The sequence below is a fragment of the Takifugu rubripes genome, chromosome 16 (assembly GCF_901000725.2).
Source record: "Takifugu rubripes chromosome 16, fTakRub1.2, whole genome shotgun sequence".
Lineage (NCBI taxonomy): Eukaryota > Metazoa > Chordata > Actinopteri > Tetraodontiformes > Tetraodontidae > Takifugu > Takifugu rubripes.
The window spans coordinates 6,393,391-6,408,504 of record NC_042300.1 but is presented as its reverse complement, the minus strand read 5'-3'; the positions used below and the strand labels follow the sequence as shown (position 1 = coordinate 6,408,504).

The window sequence follows — 15,114 nt, the reverse complement described above, 5'->3', positions numbered from 1 at the left end:
CGCTGCTAGATTTCCTCTAAAGGAATAATTAGTCCTGGGAGCGTCTGGCTCAGAGGCCTCATCATCTACAGGGAAAGGTGAGACCTCTGCCTGAACCCTGTTACAGCAGCACAACAATAGCGAAGCCCACCTCTCTGCATTTATGGCTAATTGGTGAACAGGATCAGTAATGAGGCATATTTAAACTGAAAGAGCAGGAAGGAGAACATGAGAGGTTCCGTGTAGATGAAGCACAGCTGACACAAACATGACCAGTGTGAAAATGGAGGTTGATTAATGTGTAACTGGAGGAAGATAATGTCAGCTGAAAACCCCCCAAAATATTACACTCATTACCCAGTAGAATGGGATTATAGATGTTATTCTGTTCTGGCATTTCAGACCAACAGAAGTTTAACAAGTCAGATTGTCATTTTAGACTATGAATACGTGTTTCAAATGGAAATTGAAGTTTAGTAGTGTGTTTAGTAGTAGTGTTTTCTTCTATGTGGCATCTTACTTCATCTCTCTTCTTTCTGAAAATGTATTTGTGTGTCTTGTATTAAATGTTTTCATCTTAAATGATCAAATATTGTAATACCAAGTCCAATATTCTAGAGATTTACAGCAAATACCAAACAACTGAATTACCTGAAAGTTCATGTTTATTTATATCTCTAAAAATGGTTTTCAAAACTCGACCACTAGGTGGCAGCCCATGCGGGTTTAAATCAGAAGGAAATCTTATATAATCAACGTTTTTAAACACTTGGTTTATTTTTATTTGAGTGCCACGGTTGGCTGTTTTTGCGGCAGCCGGCATTTAAAAGAACATTTTTATTCGGATATAAAGTTAAATAAAAAGGTTAATTGTTGGTTCGTCGTGGGGTGAAAGTTCACGCCTCTCCAAGATGGCGGCGGAACCAACACGAGAATGGAGCGACGAGCAGCTCAAAAGTGACGATTTACCCAAAAAGGACGTGATAAAGTTCATTCAGGACAATGCGGCCCACTCGGTATGTCTGCCCATTTGGTGCCTTTGCAGCATTACCTTTAAATAATAGCAGATCGAACTGAATGTTCGCTTAATAAAGGATGTCTGTGTAGATTCTCCATCATCCTTAATAAAGGATATACCGAGTAAGGTGCTATTTGTATAAAAAATATAACTATATAAAATTGCTGCAAAACATTACACAGCGATACGGGATAATTTCACAGGGATTTGCACCGTTTACATAGACATCGTATTTGCAAAAAGCCAGCTCCACTGTGTTGTGCTGGTGGATAACTACGATTGATTGATTGATTGATTGATTTTTTTTGTGGGGAGGAAAAAAGGCAACAGAACGTCTGTTTATGTTAGTCTGTCGTGTATGTTCCTCTCCCAGTTCCTCAGTGAGCATAAGTTGTTGGGAAACATCAAAAATGTGGCTAAAACGGCAAAGAAAGAACAGTTGATCGTTGCCTACAATCAACTCTTCGAGAGTAAAGTAAGAATTATATTTACTCCGCAGAATCCTCTGCAGACTTCAGATGTATGACTTTCTTTCTTTCTTTTTTTTTCCTCTGAAGAGGTTTAAAGGCACGGATCCTGTTGAGGAAGTCACCGAGCAGGTGAAAGCTGCCAAAATCGAAGACAAGCCCAAAGAAGTCAAAACAGAAGTTGTGGATGAGGTACTGGCCGGACTGTTGACGTGGATTTTTGCTTCATGGTTTGAATCCCCCTGCCTTCTTCCCAGGGTCCACCCAAGTACTCCAAGTCTGTGCTGAAAAAGGGCGACAAGACAAACTTTCCAAAGAAAGGAGACACTGTGAGCTGCTGGTACACCGGGTCCCTGGAGGACGGCACTGTGTTTGACACCAATATTCCCGCAGGTGAAAGCAAACCTGGTCTTTTATTTTTGGTTCCTGGCATTTGAGATAAAGACTTAAAATATCACCAATGTCCTCTCTGCAGCGGCGAGAAAGAAAAAGCAAGCGAAGCCGCTGAGCTTCAAAGTCGGCCTGGGGAGAGTCATCCGAGGGGTGAGTTGATGTTGGGTGCAACTTTCGCACACTTGTGTCACGCGTGCTCACCGAGGCTTGGTTTCCAGTGGGACGAGGCCCTGCTGACGATGAGCAAGGGCGAAACGGCGAGATTGGAGATCGACCCGGAGTGGGCGTATGGGAGAAAAGGGCTCCCCGACTCCAAGTATCCTTTTTCTCTGCCTGATTGTAATGTATAATATGTATATTGTAATGTATAGCGTATGCGGCAGATGCGGGTGTTCATTTCTCCTTAACTCCAATTCTATCAGAATTCCTCCCAATGCAAAGCTGGTTTTTGAAGTTGAACTGGTTTCTGTGGACTAGGGTGCATCACAGGTGGATGAAAGTGTTTACTTCAACTGCATTTGGATTGTATCGTCTCATTGTCGGCCACCACTTGATTCATACGGTGGCTTATTACACGACACCCTTACAGCGTTTTTGCATGTACGTCTTCAATAAAAACCCGGTCTCAGACTGAAGTATTCACTCATTTGGGTTTCGTTCTGCTTCTGTCAAAGACTTGTCAGCACAATTAGTGCCATGTTTTTATTTCCATCGACAAGAGTAAATTTAATTATAAAAACACAATATAAAGCCAGGACAGCAGTAGCTCAGTGTGTTGAGGACTGGGCTGATGATGTAGAGGGTTGTCAGTTCAAGACCCAGTGCAGACAACACATGGAAGGTGCTCAGAATATGTGTAAGGTGCACAAGGACTCCCAATTCCAAGCTTCCCTTTTCTGGGCTTGATTAAACACATGCAGCAGATGCTGCTGTGTCATGAACACCCTCAAAGCAATACCAAGATACCCCTGAGCCAAGCTCACACCCAAGGTATCCCACAACAAGCTGGGATATCTAGCTAGATTGTATGTGGGGGCAGGTTGTCAGCTCCCCCCCATGACCAACAGGGACAATGAAGACAATGAAATGCTGCTTCTTCCAAGCCAAACTTTATTCTGTACAGCAGGATAACATTGAACTTGGTTAAAACTGATGGGTTGGGGCCACTCCTCAGGGCATCAATAGCACCTAGGAGTTAGCATTGGGTCCCTTCTTCTTTCCAAAGGTAGGGACGACATTGACAAAGCGTCTGTTGTACTGGATGCGACGCTTCGCACGGCCAGTCTTCTTTTTCTTCTTCTCCTGCTTGTCAACCTGGACAGTGACAGAGGGGATCAGTTGTGGGTGCTCCTTAAGACAGTGTCAAACAGTCTAACCCAGAGCATGTGTCCCTGAAACAAAGTGTAACCTACCTTGGGGGTTTGTCCCCTCACTTTTCCAGCACGGGCCAGAGAGCCGTGAACCTTGCCTGAAAAGCAAAGTTTAACAGTATGACAGTAGGACTTTTTCCGTGACCATTTTAGGATTCAGGTGGTTATGGTGTGGTTTATGTTTCGTATTGGCTGGGAGTTACCTCCGAGAAGCCTGCCAACAACTTCCAGGGTGCAGTGCTCTGAAACTCCACAGGATGCCAGAGAGACACCATCCTCCAGTGGGCACCCATTGAGCAACAGCACCTGGTCCTCAGCGAGGAGACCCTCCAGACTCTCAGCATGAGCCTGAAACAAAACAAGCATTTTAAACCATTGCAAACATCCACAAATGCCAGTTTTTTAGGAAGCGATGAACTCGCCAAGCAGTAGACACTTTTTGTTTTACCTTGATCTCCCCAACGGTCTCCTGTCCGGTCACCTCAAGGGTGTGAGTGTTCTGGGCACGCAAGAAGAGCTGCATCGTGATGCTAGAAAGAAATGAGCGTGGGGTTATTGGACAGGCTTAATGAGTACAATCCAACACTCGATGTATCTGTTAGAATGCTCTAGGAAAAGGAATCCAAGTTTCAAGTGCTTTTTTGTTTGGTTCAAAGATCCTTGGCATTGATTATTTGAAGATCGATTGTCAAAGTTCCCGAGCTCATTTCTGCGTCAGACCAGACGCTTCCTGACTGGTCAGGCGGCGATTTCAACTGTGGGGGATCTCACGAATAAAAGGCTCACTCTGAATTCTACATAAAAGCGTAGAAATTTTTTATTACGGAGTTGCTTTTAAACCACAAGTTTTTATTAGAATGTTACAGAAAGCAAAGTTCCGGGAGCTGAAACACTTCTCCTCACTAACGATGCTAATGCTAAGATAGCTACCCACGAGACACGCGCTTTAAGAAGTCGCGTTAAAACACACGCGTTTCTGCATAGATGTTCGCACTAAGGGGCGATATGAGATGAATGCGACACCTGCTGCCAGATATTAGACTTAAACCAACTAAAATGCTGCATATTTGATTTTTTTCGGACTTAAAACGCACAGGCCTTACCTCGCTTGATGCTAGTCGTTCAACGGTAAGCATAAAAAGGGCTGTTTGAGGGTCGAAACTGCGCATGTGCATGCCTACGTAATATGCTCTCTGGACACGCCCCCGGACTTTGACTGGTGTCACACCGAGTTTGTTCCGCCTTCGTAATAATCAATAAACTTTAATATTCAGGAATTAGTAAAATTGTTAAACGCGCGGCTGACAAATCGATAATGAAACAAAGATATTGACACAACTAGTTTCCATTTAAAAATTGTTAAATCAATTGACATTCTTTTTGGATTAAGGTGCAAATATGTAAACATCAGTATTTAATTCTGTCTTTACATTCTTATTCCATTCCTTTAATTAAAAAAAATATTAGAAACGCAATGAAGGATACTTCGGGATCTGTTTATTATGAAATCAAGTCAACATAAAAAAGGAGACTTTCAATCCCTTTATGGGAAACAATGACATTAAAAATCTTCAAGGAAAAAAAAAAAAGAACTCAGAGGTACACCATTCAATGCCTTCTTTTGAGCACTGTCAACACAATAAGACCAAACTAAGCAACTCAATCTAAAATTAAAGATTTTGAATCACACATGGAAATAAGCCACCCTGCACAAATGACATGCGTTGAAGAACCTCCCCAGAGAACAACCAGTGTTTGAGATGATTTTAACTACTGAGCTTTTAAAACATAACTGATCAACAGGAGTGCCACAATAGAAAAAAATAGTTCTATTTCAAACTATGGCTAACAAATTTAACTGATTTCACGCTAAATCAGAAGGAACAAATCAGAATCTGTGGTTGAACTGAAATCTCCATAACAACCAGCCGCAAAGTCTTGTTCAGTGTTGGACAAGAAAGGATGCTTTCCTCTGAGTCTCCATGTTGAACCATTTCACCATCATGTTGGGGGAGGAGGATAATACTGGTTATACTGGTTATATTGGGCATACTGCCCCCAGGTGTTTTGTCCCCACCCACCATACTGCTGTGGGGAAAAAAAAAACAAAGAGGCCATGGTCAAAAATTGGTCATAGATTACAGCACAACAATCTAGTATTTGTGCTTAGATGGGGCCAGTACCTGGTACCAGTTGTAGTTGTAGGCTGAGTTCTGGGCCTGTGCGTCCGTCAGTGCAGTAGCAGCACCTGAACCGTCATCCACACGCTGTCTTTTGGCATCAGGTTCTTGAGAGCTGAAGATAATTAAATTAGACTAATTAGACTTAAACAGACTACAAACATCTCTGCAGAGCAGACACCAACTTTTCCCCAGGAACCCTTTAAAATGAATGCAAACATGGGCAAACGGTTCTCAATTTTAGCTACACTTGGCAAACAATCCTGGGGTTTTCCCAGGATTGGGAAAACCAGTTATATTTTTGTGTTTGTATCGTGACAATTAAAAGCTCAACATGTCCTAACCTGTCATAACCATTCTCAGCTTTTGTCTTTGAAGCTTCATCTTCTTTCTGCAGTTTCTGCTGTTCCTCATATGCAGCCACAAGCCTAAATTATTTTTTTTTAAAAATAAAAATAAAAGTTACATAATTTCTGAAACAAAAAGTGTGCAGCATATCAATTTTAAAAAACAAACAACCAACATACATGTTGATGTCACTGCCGAAGTCCTCCAGGAACTCAACCTTACGCTGGCAGAAGAGAAGGCGAGACTCAATGGGCATGCCGCTGTTCACAGCCCGGTCGAAACAGACCAAGATCTCTGCCTCATTCTGCGTCACATCTCCACTGTATTCAAGTTCCAGCAGATTCAGGTAAAGTTTTGGATTTGTCTGGACAAACAACAGGAAGAAACCACCACGATGAGTTATCTATATGGCTATTTACATTAAATAAGGACCCGTTTAAGAAGGGCTCCTCTTCCACTTACATGATCACTCTCGAGAGCATCAAGCAACACCGCCTTGGCCTTGCTCAGGTTTCTCTGCACCTTCATGTGCTGCCTGGCCAGCTTAACAGCATAGAACGACCTCTCTGCAATGGTGCTCGCGGACTCCATGGATTCTCTTAGCAGGGCCTCAGCTTCAGTCAGGTTGCCATGCCGACGTTCAAGGCTGACCCTCCGGAGACGCACCATCGCCAGACCCGGAACCGTGGCTTCCAAGGACTTGAGGATTCGACGGGCTTCCTCGGCATCACCTGGTCAAAGAATTTAAAAAAGCCAAACTGTTAGTACACGTGAACTCCTGGAAAGATAGTCGGACTTCATAATACTATTACTTCACACTGACCCTGCTGCTCTTCAAAGGCCGCCCACAGCAGGTGAATAGCTGGTTTCTTGGGCAGATGGGTGATGCACGCCTTCTTGTAGATGTGTCTCATGCCGTCTGTGCTGTATCCCTCTAGATATTTAGCATACTTCAGAGTGGAAAAAGAGAAAGCAAGATGGAAGAAGTGGAGGAGAGAGAAGAAAAGGAAGGAAAAGAAAGAGGAAAAAAACGGACGGGGCATTTTAAACCTGGGTTTTTCACTTCGACAGAAACAGTGAAAATCTTCATTGACAAGATCACTTTTTAGAAATTTTCTGTGTAAACCCATCAGCACCTTCATGGAACCAATTAGATAAGTTTCTGTAAGGTAGTGGGAGACGAAGAAGATGCAACGTAGTAGTTGGCAAATGCTGCAGTCAAATCTTGTGTGGCAAGCTGGCCATCCCCTAATACAACAGATACAGTCACATATCAACGTTACACGCAAAGAGTGCAGGACGTTTACTGTCTCGATGTGATTATCATCGTGGATGGGGAAGTGCAGGGAAGAAGCGCGGTCGAGAAAGACATTTCCAACGCCTGTTACCTTGATCCAGAACTCTTCGTAGAGCGCACAGGCGATGAGGCATCTCTCAAAAAGAACCACTACACGCTCCGGGGTCCCGTTTTCTATTTCAAACTCCAAGTACTCCCTCCAGTTGGTCAGCTGAGTCTTTTCCAAGGCTTTGACGTGGAAGTAAGGTCTCTTGATCTGAAATGGATCGAATTTCATGTTAGGACAAAAATCTAAAGGAGAACCTTTAAAGGAACATATAAAAAGAAAACATACCGCTTCTTCAAAGGCCCAGCGCTTGCTGACTTCATGTTCGTTGTGGTTGAACAATTCCTGACGAATCTCAATCACCTTATGACGCATGTTTTCAATCTCAGTCACCCTCTATGTAAAGACACAGACAAATTGACGTGGTTACCCCTTGTGTATGTGAAACCACGTCACATGCCCACTGCTAGTCCTGCAACCAAGGATTTACGTCACCATTAGTTTGCCAGGGACAAGAAGCCTGAAGAGGCTGGAGGTACGTATGCACCCTGCATTTTAGCCTCTGTGTGCCGATTCTGGGGTAATTGGCCACGGTCACTCCCGTTAGATTTGGGTTGAGTCCCCGACCGGATGCCAACTCGATTCCCCCCGACATTCATGGGCTCGGCTGCTGACATAAAGACACCGCTTCAAACCTGACCAACGCTTTTGATCCCACAGCGAACAGGCAACTTCCTGCTAACCCCGACCAACAATACCTTGAAAAAAACGCGTCTCCCTTGCAAGATTGGATATTTTTTACCTTTGCAGGGTCGGCGAGATCCTCTATGCCAGGTGGAAGCTCCTCCTGAGCAACTGCTGCATCGTCCTCACTGATCATTCCTGCTAGGCTGGATTTAGAAAGTTCAACTCTCAGCTTGACGAATTCCTCTTCGGACAAAAAGTGCTTTGGGTGGTTGCTCTGCACGTGATCTTTAAACCTGCGCGGAGGAGCATGAACGTTAAACCAGTGCAACATTTAGATAAAATTTCCAACAACTACGACAAACAAGACAGCCCATTCTGTTCTGTAGTTACTTACTTCTGGAAGTGCTGGGAATAGAGCTGGGTTGGTATGCCAAGGATGCGATCATAGATCGCAGTGACGTTAGCCAATTTCTGCTGCTCCGTCTCCCAGGCGATGAAGGATTCCCAAAGACGGTCGGAACGAAAATCGGTCCCTGCTGCAAGTACTGCATGTTCATATGCACTAAGGAGGGAAAAAAAACAATCATGGACTTCAGGTAATGTAATAAGCATAAATCATATCAGTTACATAAAAGAATGAGTTATAAACTCACGCTCGGATACGCGAGTCAGTCTCAGGGTCAGTGGTGTCCGAGTTCTCTTTGAAAAAGGTTAAATAGTGCAGCCACAAATCTACGCTCAGAGGAATGGCCTGCAAGCCTCTTCTGTAAACCTAGAGAGAACAAACATGACCATCAATCACAGGACACAATTTTAATATGTTAAAATACCAAACGTCTGTGCCAATTTACCCCAAAAGCAAACTACCACAGAATATAGATGACCAATTATTTTGTTCAGTAAAATATAAAATTATTATTTGGACAGAAAGTTTGTCTCTTTTTTCACTTGCTGGATAAAGGCTTTCACATATGAAAGATTCTTACCTCTTCTGCAGCCTGAATATTGTCATGTTTTTTCTCAATGTCAGCATACTTCTTCCAATAGCCGTAGCAGTAGGGATAACGTAGGAAGAATACATCAAATGCTTTCCTCACAGCTGGAAGTACATTCTGCAAAGAAAAATGCCAGTTAAGTCAAAATGTTACCTTTTTATTATTTCAACTCATTTCGTTTGATGATCATTTTAAAAGAGCCTGACAAATGTTCACAGTTATTAATCTTAGTAACAGAAAAAGAAAAACATATATTGTCTACATGTCATCTTACCTCTTGCTCCACATACTGCAGCAAGTAAACCCAACCGTTGAAATCTTCTGGGTTGTCCTCGCATCCTTTAAAAAGTTTTTCAAACTCGGCAGGCAGCTCTGGTTCGGGAGGAACGGCTATTTCTTCATTCTCTCTGGACGGTTCTTCCAGCTCCATCCCATCCCCAGTCACATGAGACACGTCAGTCTCATCTACAAAGTTAAAGTTAACATTACACTTACTGTTCCTAATCACAAAAAAAACTGAAACATTTATTCCCAACACATTAAAATAAGAATAACATGTAAAATACAATTGTAAAATACTACCATTCAGGATTAGCTGCCACTTTAATTACCTGGATTGGCTTCCACTGGCACTGCATCCATCTCAGGTTGTTCTGGAGCCTGCGCCTCTTCTAAGGGCTGTGGTGGGAGGGGTGGCTGCTCCTCTTGGTACAACTGTGGTGGTTGAACCGGCCCCAGAGATCCTGGATCTCCAGCATTCATCTGCACATCCTGGGATGTACCAGTGTTCTCTGGCAGGGTACTGGTAAGTGGTCCCATGGCACTCTGGTCCATGGGGCAGTCAGCAGTCTGACCAGGTACAGGAAGATCAGGAAGAAAGGCATCCCCATTGCTCTCCATGACAGGAGGCTCAGTGTGCAGCATTCCAGAGAATGGTCTGTCTGAGAGAATCGGGCTTTCTGGAAAAGAGTTCAAAATCAGGGATACAGTAGACATTCTAAATCAAAGTCTACATTGTCGGCTTCTTTTTTTTTTTTTTTTTATTTACTTTGTTTTAAATTACATATTAATGGTTCGTGAACAAGTGGTTTGTTTCACTTAATTTGAAAGCAGCCAGAGGACACTTCCTCTACGGTAACGGAAACGTCTCTTTCGCAACAATCTATATAGATAAATGTATTATTTTCCCACTCAATACATTGATTCTAAACCTACTTTCATAAAAAGTCTGAAAACATAGGCACAGTTCGCTGCACATGTTGTATTCTAGCTGGTTTCATTTCTAAACTTGCAAAGTCAAAGTTGCACATGTAGCAGGGCCTAGACCAAGATGCTAATCCACTTGGTTGAAAGCGAGTCCCGATTTCATGCTAACTTTAGCGCAACGCTAGCGCACTTTTCGCAATAATACCGTAGCGTGCGTCAACATATTTATCCCAATAACATGACCAACTTTCTTGTATAAAACGCACGTATCCAATCGATATTCACCGGTAAAACTACGTTACTGTCGAATGCTAACCGGAACTACAACGTGTAGACGTTTGCCTCCATTTCCAGACCCGTCGAGCGCCTCCATATTAGCTAGCCGGCTAACGCAGGCCTCAAAAACCTAGCGTTAGGTCAGGATTAATAAGAAACCTTTATACCAGTTTTCATAAATAAAGCTGGATTTGTTGTCTTACCGGTATCGCTCATTAAATGGTGGGGAAAACCAGCGGTTTGGAATAGCTTTTGAAGTTACTTAATCTCTTATCTACAATGACGAGGCGCGTGTCCCGACCATTCTCAACTTAACAGAACTGAGGCTGGGTGTGCGCATGCGCCGTGTCTTTGTGCGCCCCCTACAGGCTATTAATATATGGTAACGTCATGACGCAATATTATAGATACCATATTAGCTGTTAATATTATGATAATAATTTGTATTATTTCTGTCATATGATGGATTCCTTTTGTATAATCCAATTAGCATGTTTGCTTGACATGTTTTCTTGCTGTATTTAGCCCCTGTGCCTCATGATGACTTACGCCCATTTCTTATCGTCTTCAAAGAAATAAGAGAATTTCCCCAAATGATGATTCATTGACAGAAAGTCACGCCCATTCATGAAAGATAACGTTGGGGCAATCTACGCAAACAACTCTATGAAGGTTTCAATACCAAATGAAGGTTTCAATACCAAATATATATATATATATATATATATATATATATATATATATATATAATCAATATAATATATATATAATCATCCGTAAAAATTTGCCATCAAAAGAATTTTTTTTGAAGTAATTCAAAAACAAAACGTGACAGAGGTGAAAGGGGGAAAGTGGGGGTTGTGTTCACGCTAGTTTAAAAGAGACAAACTCATGTGAGGATTAGGAATTATTAATTTTAACGTTGAATCACAAATGCTATATAATTATATTATATACAAATATTCACATGTCGTGCCAATCAATGAGCCCCAGTTACATGAATAGTTTGCGCAGGTATTTTATTAAAACCACCAGATGGCGCTTTTGGGGGTTTTGTCGTGAGGAAGTGGCGAAATGACTGTTTAATGACTGAATTAAGTCATTTGTCAGTGACCTTTATCAATTATATGAAGTGCTTTTCAACCCATTTTCCTTTTTCTCTCCAGCTAAAGAAACGTGTAATTGATTAGATTCAAATGTCAGAATAACGTTCTCACCCACATTTTTCATACGCTGTTAAGGCTGCAAGATCTCAATAATTTCATAGTTTAGCGCATGCTTATTTTCAAAAGCTTCTTTTGTTTTTAGTAGGCAAGTTTGTGAAAGAACGTGTTAATTGTGTATTTTAACTATCAACATTCGAATAGATGCTTTCATCCAAATTTGAAAGACCCGGAACACATAGGGACGTTTTGAACGAAATGAAAAGTAATCTTATTTAAAATATCCAGGAAAACTGTAGCCACCCAAATCTTTTTTTTTTCTAAATTCCGGATGACGTGTAGTAAACCAACAAACAAAAAACTCATTACATGTAGTTAAATACATATTTCATTTTCAAATGGCGTCATGTGTCACGAGCCGGTTCACAGGTTTCCCTTTCCAATCGCGCATGCGAAATGGCGCATGGTGCCTTTAAGTACACTCGGAAAAAGTGAAATTTACTTGATTGATAGAGATTTTGATAGTCTCAAACGGTCGCATATGAATGGATAGCATATAAATGGTGATTATCTCAATCAAAATCATAGTCTATACCTTTACGTTTTAATGTAATATACAACAGGATGTGGAATTGGATATCTCATTTTTTAACGATGTGAATGGTCTTGAAATAACAGAGGAACTTGGGGTTGTTGGCGTTGACCATATTATATATGCGTCGTGAAGGCAGCATCAGTGTGTGTCAGCATTGTACAGGAAGTGGCGGCACATCTCGGTCCGCACCTTTTCCGGTAACACAGCACCGCCACCGCTGTGACTGAACGGCTGGAAAGGGAGGGAAGAAGAAAGCCAGAGGGCGGCAAGAGCGGGGAGAAACGGCCGGGGACTGGGGGAATAATCGCCGCAGACGCGGGTATTTATACCCTATTTCACATTCGACGCTTTTCTTTGATTTTTCTATCCGTAGAGGCAGTAATTCGCCTCACCCAAAGTTGCTGTTTTACTAACACCCCTCCCTTCTCGCGTGTCACAGGGCAAAGAGAAGAAAGTCGGGCGAATCAATGACCTTTTGATCGCTCTTCCCCTGGACGCCCCAGTACAGAAACGGAACCTTTTTTGCCGTGTTTAACCGAGCTGCAAAGACAATCGACTGGAATTTACTAAGTGTGGACAAGCGACGACCAAGAAGGAAGTCAAAGCCCCGGTTTGGATAAGGCCTCGTCTATGCAGCAGGGTTTTCTTTTAAGGTGCTGTTTTAAAACGACCTTGCGAATAAAGAAAAGGAGAATTTGGATTTGACGGAAGCCTAAAGAAGGGGATGGTTGTATATTCAAAGGAAACCGTTGACTCGTGAAAATACACACCTAGTTCTACCCGATCATTCACCCATTAAGGACAGACCTTCGTTCCAATTGATTGTTTTAAACTATCACTCAGCCGTAAAAACCTCCTGACAGTTGTGCTGCCATTCATTGGAGGAAACTGCATTTCCCTCATTAAGGGGCCCTTGTTTGTCTTCCAAGTATTTATGCACGGCAAAGAAAATGGGGAAAGTGCTGGCAAAGATTTTTGGCAACAAGGAGATGAGAATATTGATGCTAGGACTTGACGCTGCTGGTAAAACTACCATCTTGTACAAGCTGAAGCTGGGACAGTCCGTCACCACCATCCCCACCGTGGGGTTTAACGTGGAGACCGTCACCTATAAGAATGTGAAGTTCAATGTGTGGGATGTAGGAGGCCAGGACAAGATCAGGCCCCTGTGGAGACATTACTACACTGGCACCCAGGGCCTGATATTCGTGGTTGACTGTGCTGACAGGGATAGGATCGACGAGGCGAGGCAGGAGCTACACAGAATCATCAACGACCGGGAGATGAAGGAAACCATCATATTAATCTTCGCCAACAAGCAAGACCTCGCCGATGCCATGAAGCCCCACGAAATCCAGGAGAAGCTCGGCCTGACCAGAATCAGAGATAGGAATTGGTACGTTCAGCCCTCATGTGCGACATCAGGGGATGGACTATTCGAGGGTCTGACCTGGCTTACCTCAAATTACAAGTCCTAATGTTTCTCCTTTCACCAGCTTTGAAGACTTGGAGAAACAAAACGTAGCTGAGATTGGGTGGAAAAACACAATCTGAAGCAATTATTACCGCAACTTTTTGCTTAAATGCAAAGAGAAAAGCAATTCTTTTTTTCTTTTTTTGGGGGGGGGGGTAATGATGACTTAACTATAACCCCAAATTTCATTTAAAAGACCGGAATTTATTTGATAGCTGGCTTTCTTTTAGTAGTTTGCTTTGGTTCACATTCTATATAATCTGTAATGTTGAATTATACCTTCAAGCTTATTATTTTGAGCTCTTGGTGCAAGTTTTTTTTTTTTTTTTTTTTTTTTATGCTTTGCTTTATGTCTTTTGGGACACCAATTTACAGTCCTGCCAGTATTTTCATGACCTTGCTACATATCCAAAGGAAAGATGCTGAAATCCAGAGACCATATCACCTTTGTGGCTCAAACTGCCTCATCTCTTTTGTAAGAATGTGTAATAGGGATGTGGGGGCCTTTCCAATGATTTTAGAATTGATTGTACTTGAACAGAAATTTGTACGTAGTTATTTCCTGTGCGAGTGATCGAGTGGTTCCATGCATCGACCACGGCGGTGGGTTTCAGAGACACTATGTGGACGCCAGGATCTTCGCTCACTGTGATATGGATTTCTTGTTTTGTTTCAGGGTCTGGATTTGTCATCAACTGCCTTTATTTAGTTTCTTCCAGAACTTCCATGGCTGTTTCTCTAGTCTCAGCTGCCTTAAGACCGATTCAGATCAGTCCCCCTCCTCACTGTATGGAGACAGTTACTGCAGCTGAGGGTGTGTTGAGTTTGCACTTTGGGATGGGGGTGGTTACTCGCGAGCTGGCTGTGCACATTTAGCTTTCCTGTGGTTGACTTTTGGACCCCAGCAAGCATTAAAAAAATGCAACCCCATTATTTCCAGTGTAGGTGCTGAATTTACTGCAACTTTCATGTTGTCCATCTTCATGCGTGTAGACTAAGGTGCAACAGACACACACACACCGATATTCTGTTCATAGTTCATAGATATTGCTATTTTTTATTTGAATATTTTTTGCTATGCTGATAAAACAATAAAAATATATCCAGATCTGTACAGAAGTGATGCCTTTTCACTATGAGTTAGTGGAGTTAGTACTATTTCCACTTCTGATAAAAGAGGAAGTGAGAGTTTGGGGAGTTGGAATGGTTGAAAGAGTCAAAGCCAACTGACGTAAAGAGAAGTGAGCCTCTGCCTGCTTCCTCTGCACTCGCGTGCGTGACTGCCAGTGAATAAATGATGATGTGTCTCGTTGCGACTGTTGGGTGGAGCCTGTTTTGCTCAACGCATCGGACATTTTCAGACAACGAAGGAGAGGTTTGAGGAGACCGGGCGGGACGCAGAGTTGGACATGTCTACAGCAGCGTTTGTCTGAAGGAGGGGAAAATTTGGAATTCTTTCAAGGTTGTGGAGAACGCTCACGACAAGCAGAGTGAATTTAATGAGGATGGCGGCTTGTGTAACTGCAGAGGTCAAAGGTGACGCTCTCATTAAAGGTCTCTGCCAATCAGGCGCGCAGCCTTGGGTTTGGGAGCCCTTTCTGAGTGGGGAGAAACTGCAGT

At 42.6% G+C, this 15,114-nt stretch overlaps 4 protein-coding genes across 4 annotated transcripts; 2 read left to right on the top strand and 2 right to left on the bottom strand.

Annotated features, from left to right (window-relative positions):
• Positions 1 to 840: 840 nt before the first annotated feature.
• fkbp3 (FKBP prolyl isomerase 3) lies at positions 841 to 2,504 on the top strand. The gene is made up of 7 exons (XM_003971538.3): positions 841 to 995; positions 1,371 to 1,472; positions 1,555 to 1,656; positions 1,722 to 1,857; positions 1,940 to 2,007; positions 2,076 to 2,173; positions 2,280 to 2,504. The coding sequence occupies exons 1-7, from the start codon at positions 891 to 893 to the stop codon at positions 2,332 to 2,334; spliced, it is 666 nt and encodes a 221-aa protein (XP_003971587.1). The 5' UTR covers positions 841 to 890; the 3' UTR covers positions 2,335 to 2,504.
• A 440-nt stretch (positions 2,505 to 2,944) lies between these two features.
• Positions 2,945 to 4,455, bottom strand: faua (FAU ubiquitin like and ribosomal protein S30 fusion a). The gene is made up of 5 exons (XM_003971537.3): positions 4,331 to 4,455; positions 3,676 to 3,757; positions 3,431 to 3,575; positions 3,270 to 3,325; positions 2,945 to 3,171 (listed from the first exon to the last, which is right to left on the bottom strand). The coding sequence occupies exons 2-5, from the start codon at positions 3,748 to 3,750 to the stop codon at positions 3,046 to 3,048; spliced, it is 402 nt and encodes a 133-aa protein (XP_003971586.1). The 5' UTR covers positions 3,751 to 3,757; positions 4,331 to 4,455; the 3' UTR covers positions 2,945 to 3,045.
• A 249-nt stretch (positions 4,456 to 4,704) lies between these two features.
• Positions 4,705 to 10,620, bottom strand: prpf39 (PRP39 pre-mRNA processing factor 39 homolog (yeast)). Its single transcript, XM_011611942.2, has 15 exons — positions 10,466 to 10,620; positions 9,392 to 9,739; positions 9,055 to 9,245; positions 8,772 to 8,897; positions 8,439 to 8,557; positions 8,180 to 8,347; positions 7,901 to 8,078; positions 7,387 to 7,494; positions 7,144 to 7,308; positions 6,579 to 6,705; positions 6,218 to 6,486; positions 5,935 to 6,119; positions 5,752 to 5,835; positions 5,411 to 5,522; positions 4,705 to 5,315 (listed from the first exon to the last, which is right to left on the bottom strand). The coding sequence occupies exons 1-15, from the start codon at positions 10,476 to 10,478 to the stop codon at positions 5,229 to 5,231; spliced, it is 2,280 nt and encodes a 759-aa protein (XP_011610244.1). The 5' UTR covers positions 10,479 to 10,620; the 3' UTR covers positions 4,705 to 5,228.
• Positions 10,621 to 12,178: 1,558 nt separating this feature from the next.
• arf6a (ADP-ribosylation factor 6a) lies at positions 12,179 to 14,610 on the top strand. Its single transcript, XM_011611941.2, has 2 exons — positions 12,179 to 12,339; positions 12,460 to 14,610. The coding sequence occupies exon 2, from the start codon at positions 12,971 to 12,973 to the stop codon at positions 13,496 to 13,498; it is 528 nt and encodes a 175-aa protein (XP_011610243.1). The 5' UTR covers positions 12,179 to 12,339; positions 12,460 to 12,970; the 3' UTR covers positions 13,499 to 14,610.
• The last annotated feature ends 504 nt before the right edge of the window (positions 14,611 to 15,114 follow it).

What these genes read in the sequence shown, in the direction of transcription:
- prpf39 (XM_011611942.2), bottom strand. An exon ending in ATATTCAGGCTGCAGAAGAG is followed by an intron (nt 8,558 to 8,771) that starts GTAAGAATCTTT and finishes TGTTCTCTCTAG; the next exon opens with GTTTACAGAAGAGGCTTGCA. An exon ending in TATTCCCAGCACTTCCAGAA is followed by an intron (nt 8,079 to 8,179) that starts GTAAGTAACTAC and finishes TCCTCCGCGCAG; the next exon opens with GTTTAAAGATCACGTGCAGA.
- arf6a (XM_011611941.2), top strand. Translation starts at nt 12,971, where the DNA reads ATGGGGAAAGTGCTGGCAAAGATTTTTGGCAACAAGGAGATGAGAATA.
- faua (XM_003971537.3), bottom strand. Translation starts at nt 3,750, where the DNA reads ATGCAGCTCTTCTTGCGTGCCCAGAACACTCACACCCTTGAGGTGACC. An exon ending in AGACCGTTGGGGAGATCAAG is followed by an intron (nt 3,576 to 3,675) that starts GTAAAACAAAAA and finishes GTTTTGTTTCAG; the next exon opens with GCTCATGCTGAGAGTCTGGA. An exon ending in TGAGGGGACAAACCCCCAAG is followed by an intron (nt 3,172 to 3,269) that starts GTAGGTTACACT and finishes GTCACTGTCCAG; the next exon opens with GTTGACAAGCAGGAGAAGAA.
- fkbp3 (XM_003971538.3), top strand. Translation starts at nt 891, where the DNA reads ATGGCGGCGGAACCAACACGAGAATGGAGCGACGAGCAGCTCAAAAGT. An exon ending in ATCAACTCTTCGAGAGTAAA is followed by an intron (nt 1,473 to 1,554) that starts GTAAGAATTATA and finishes TTTCCTCTGAAG; the next exon opens with AGGTTTAAAGGCACGGATCC. An exon ending in AAACAGAAGTTGTGGATGAG is followed by an intron (nt 1,657 to 1,721) that starts GTACTGGCCGGA and finishes CCTTCTTCCCAG; the next exon opens with GGTCCACCCAAGTACTCCAA.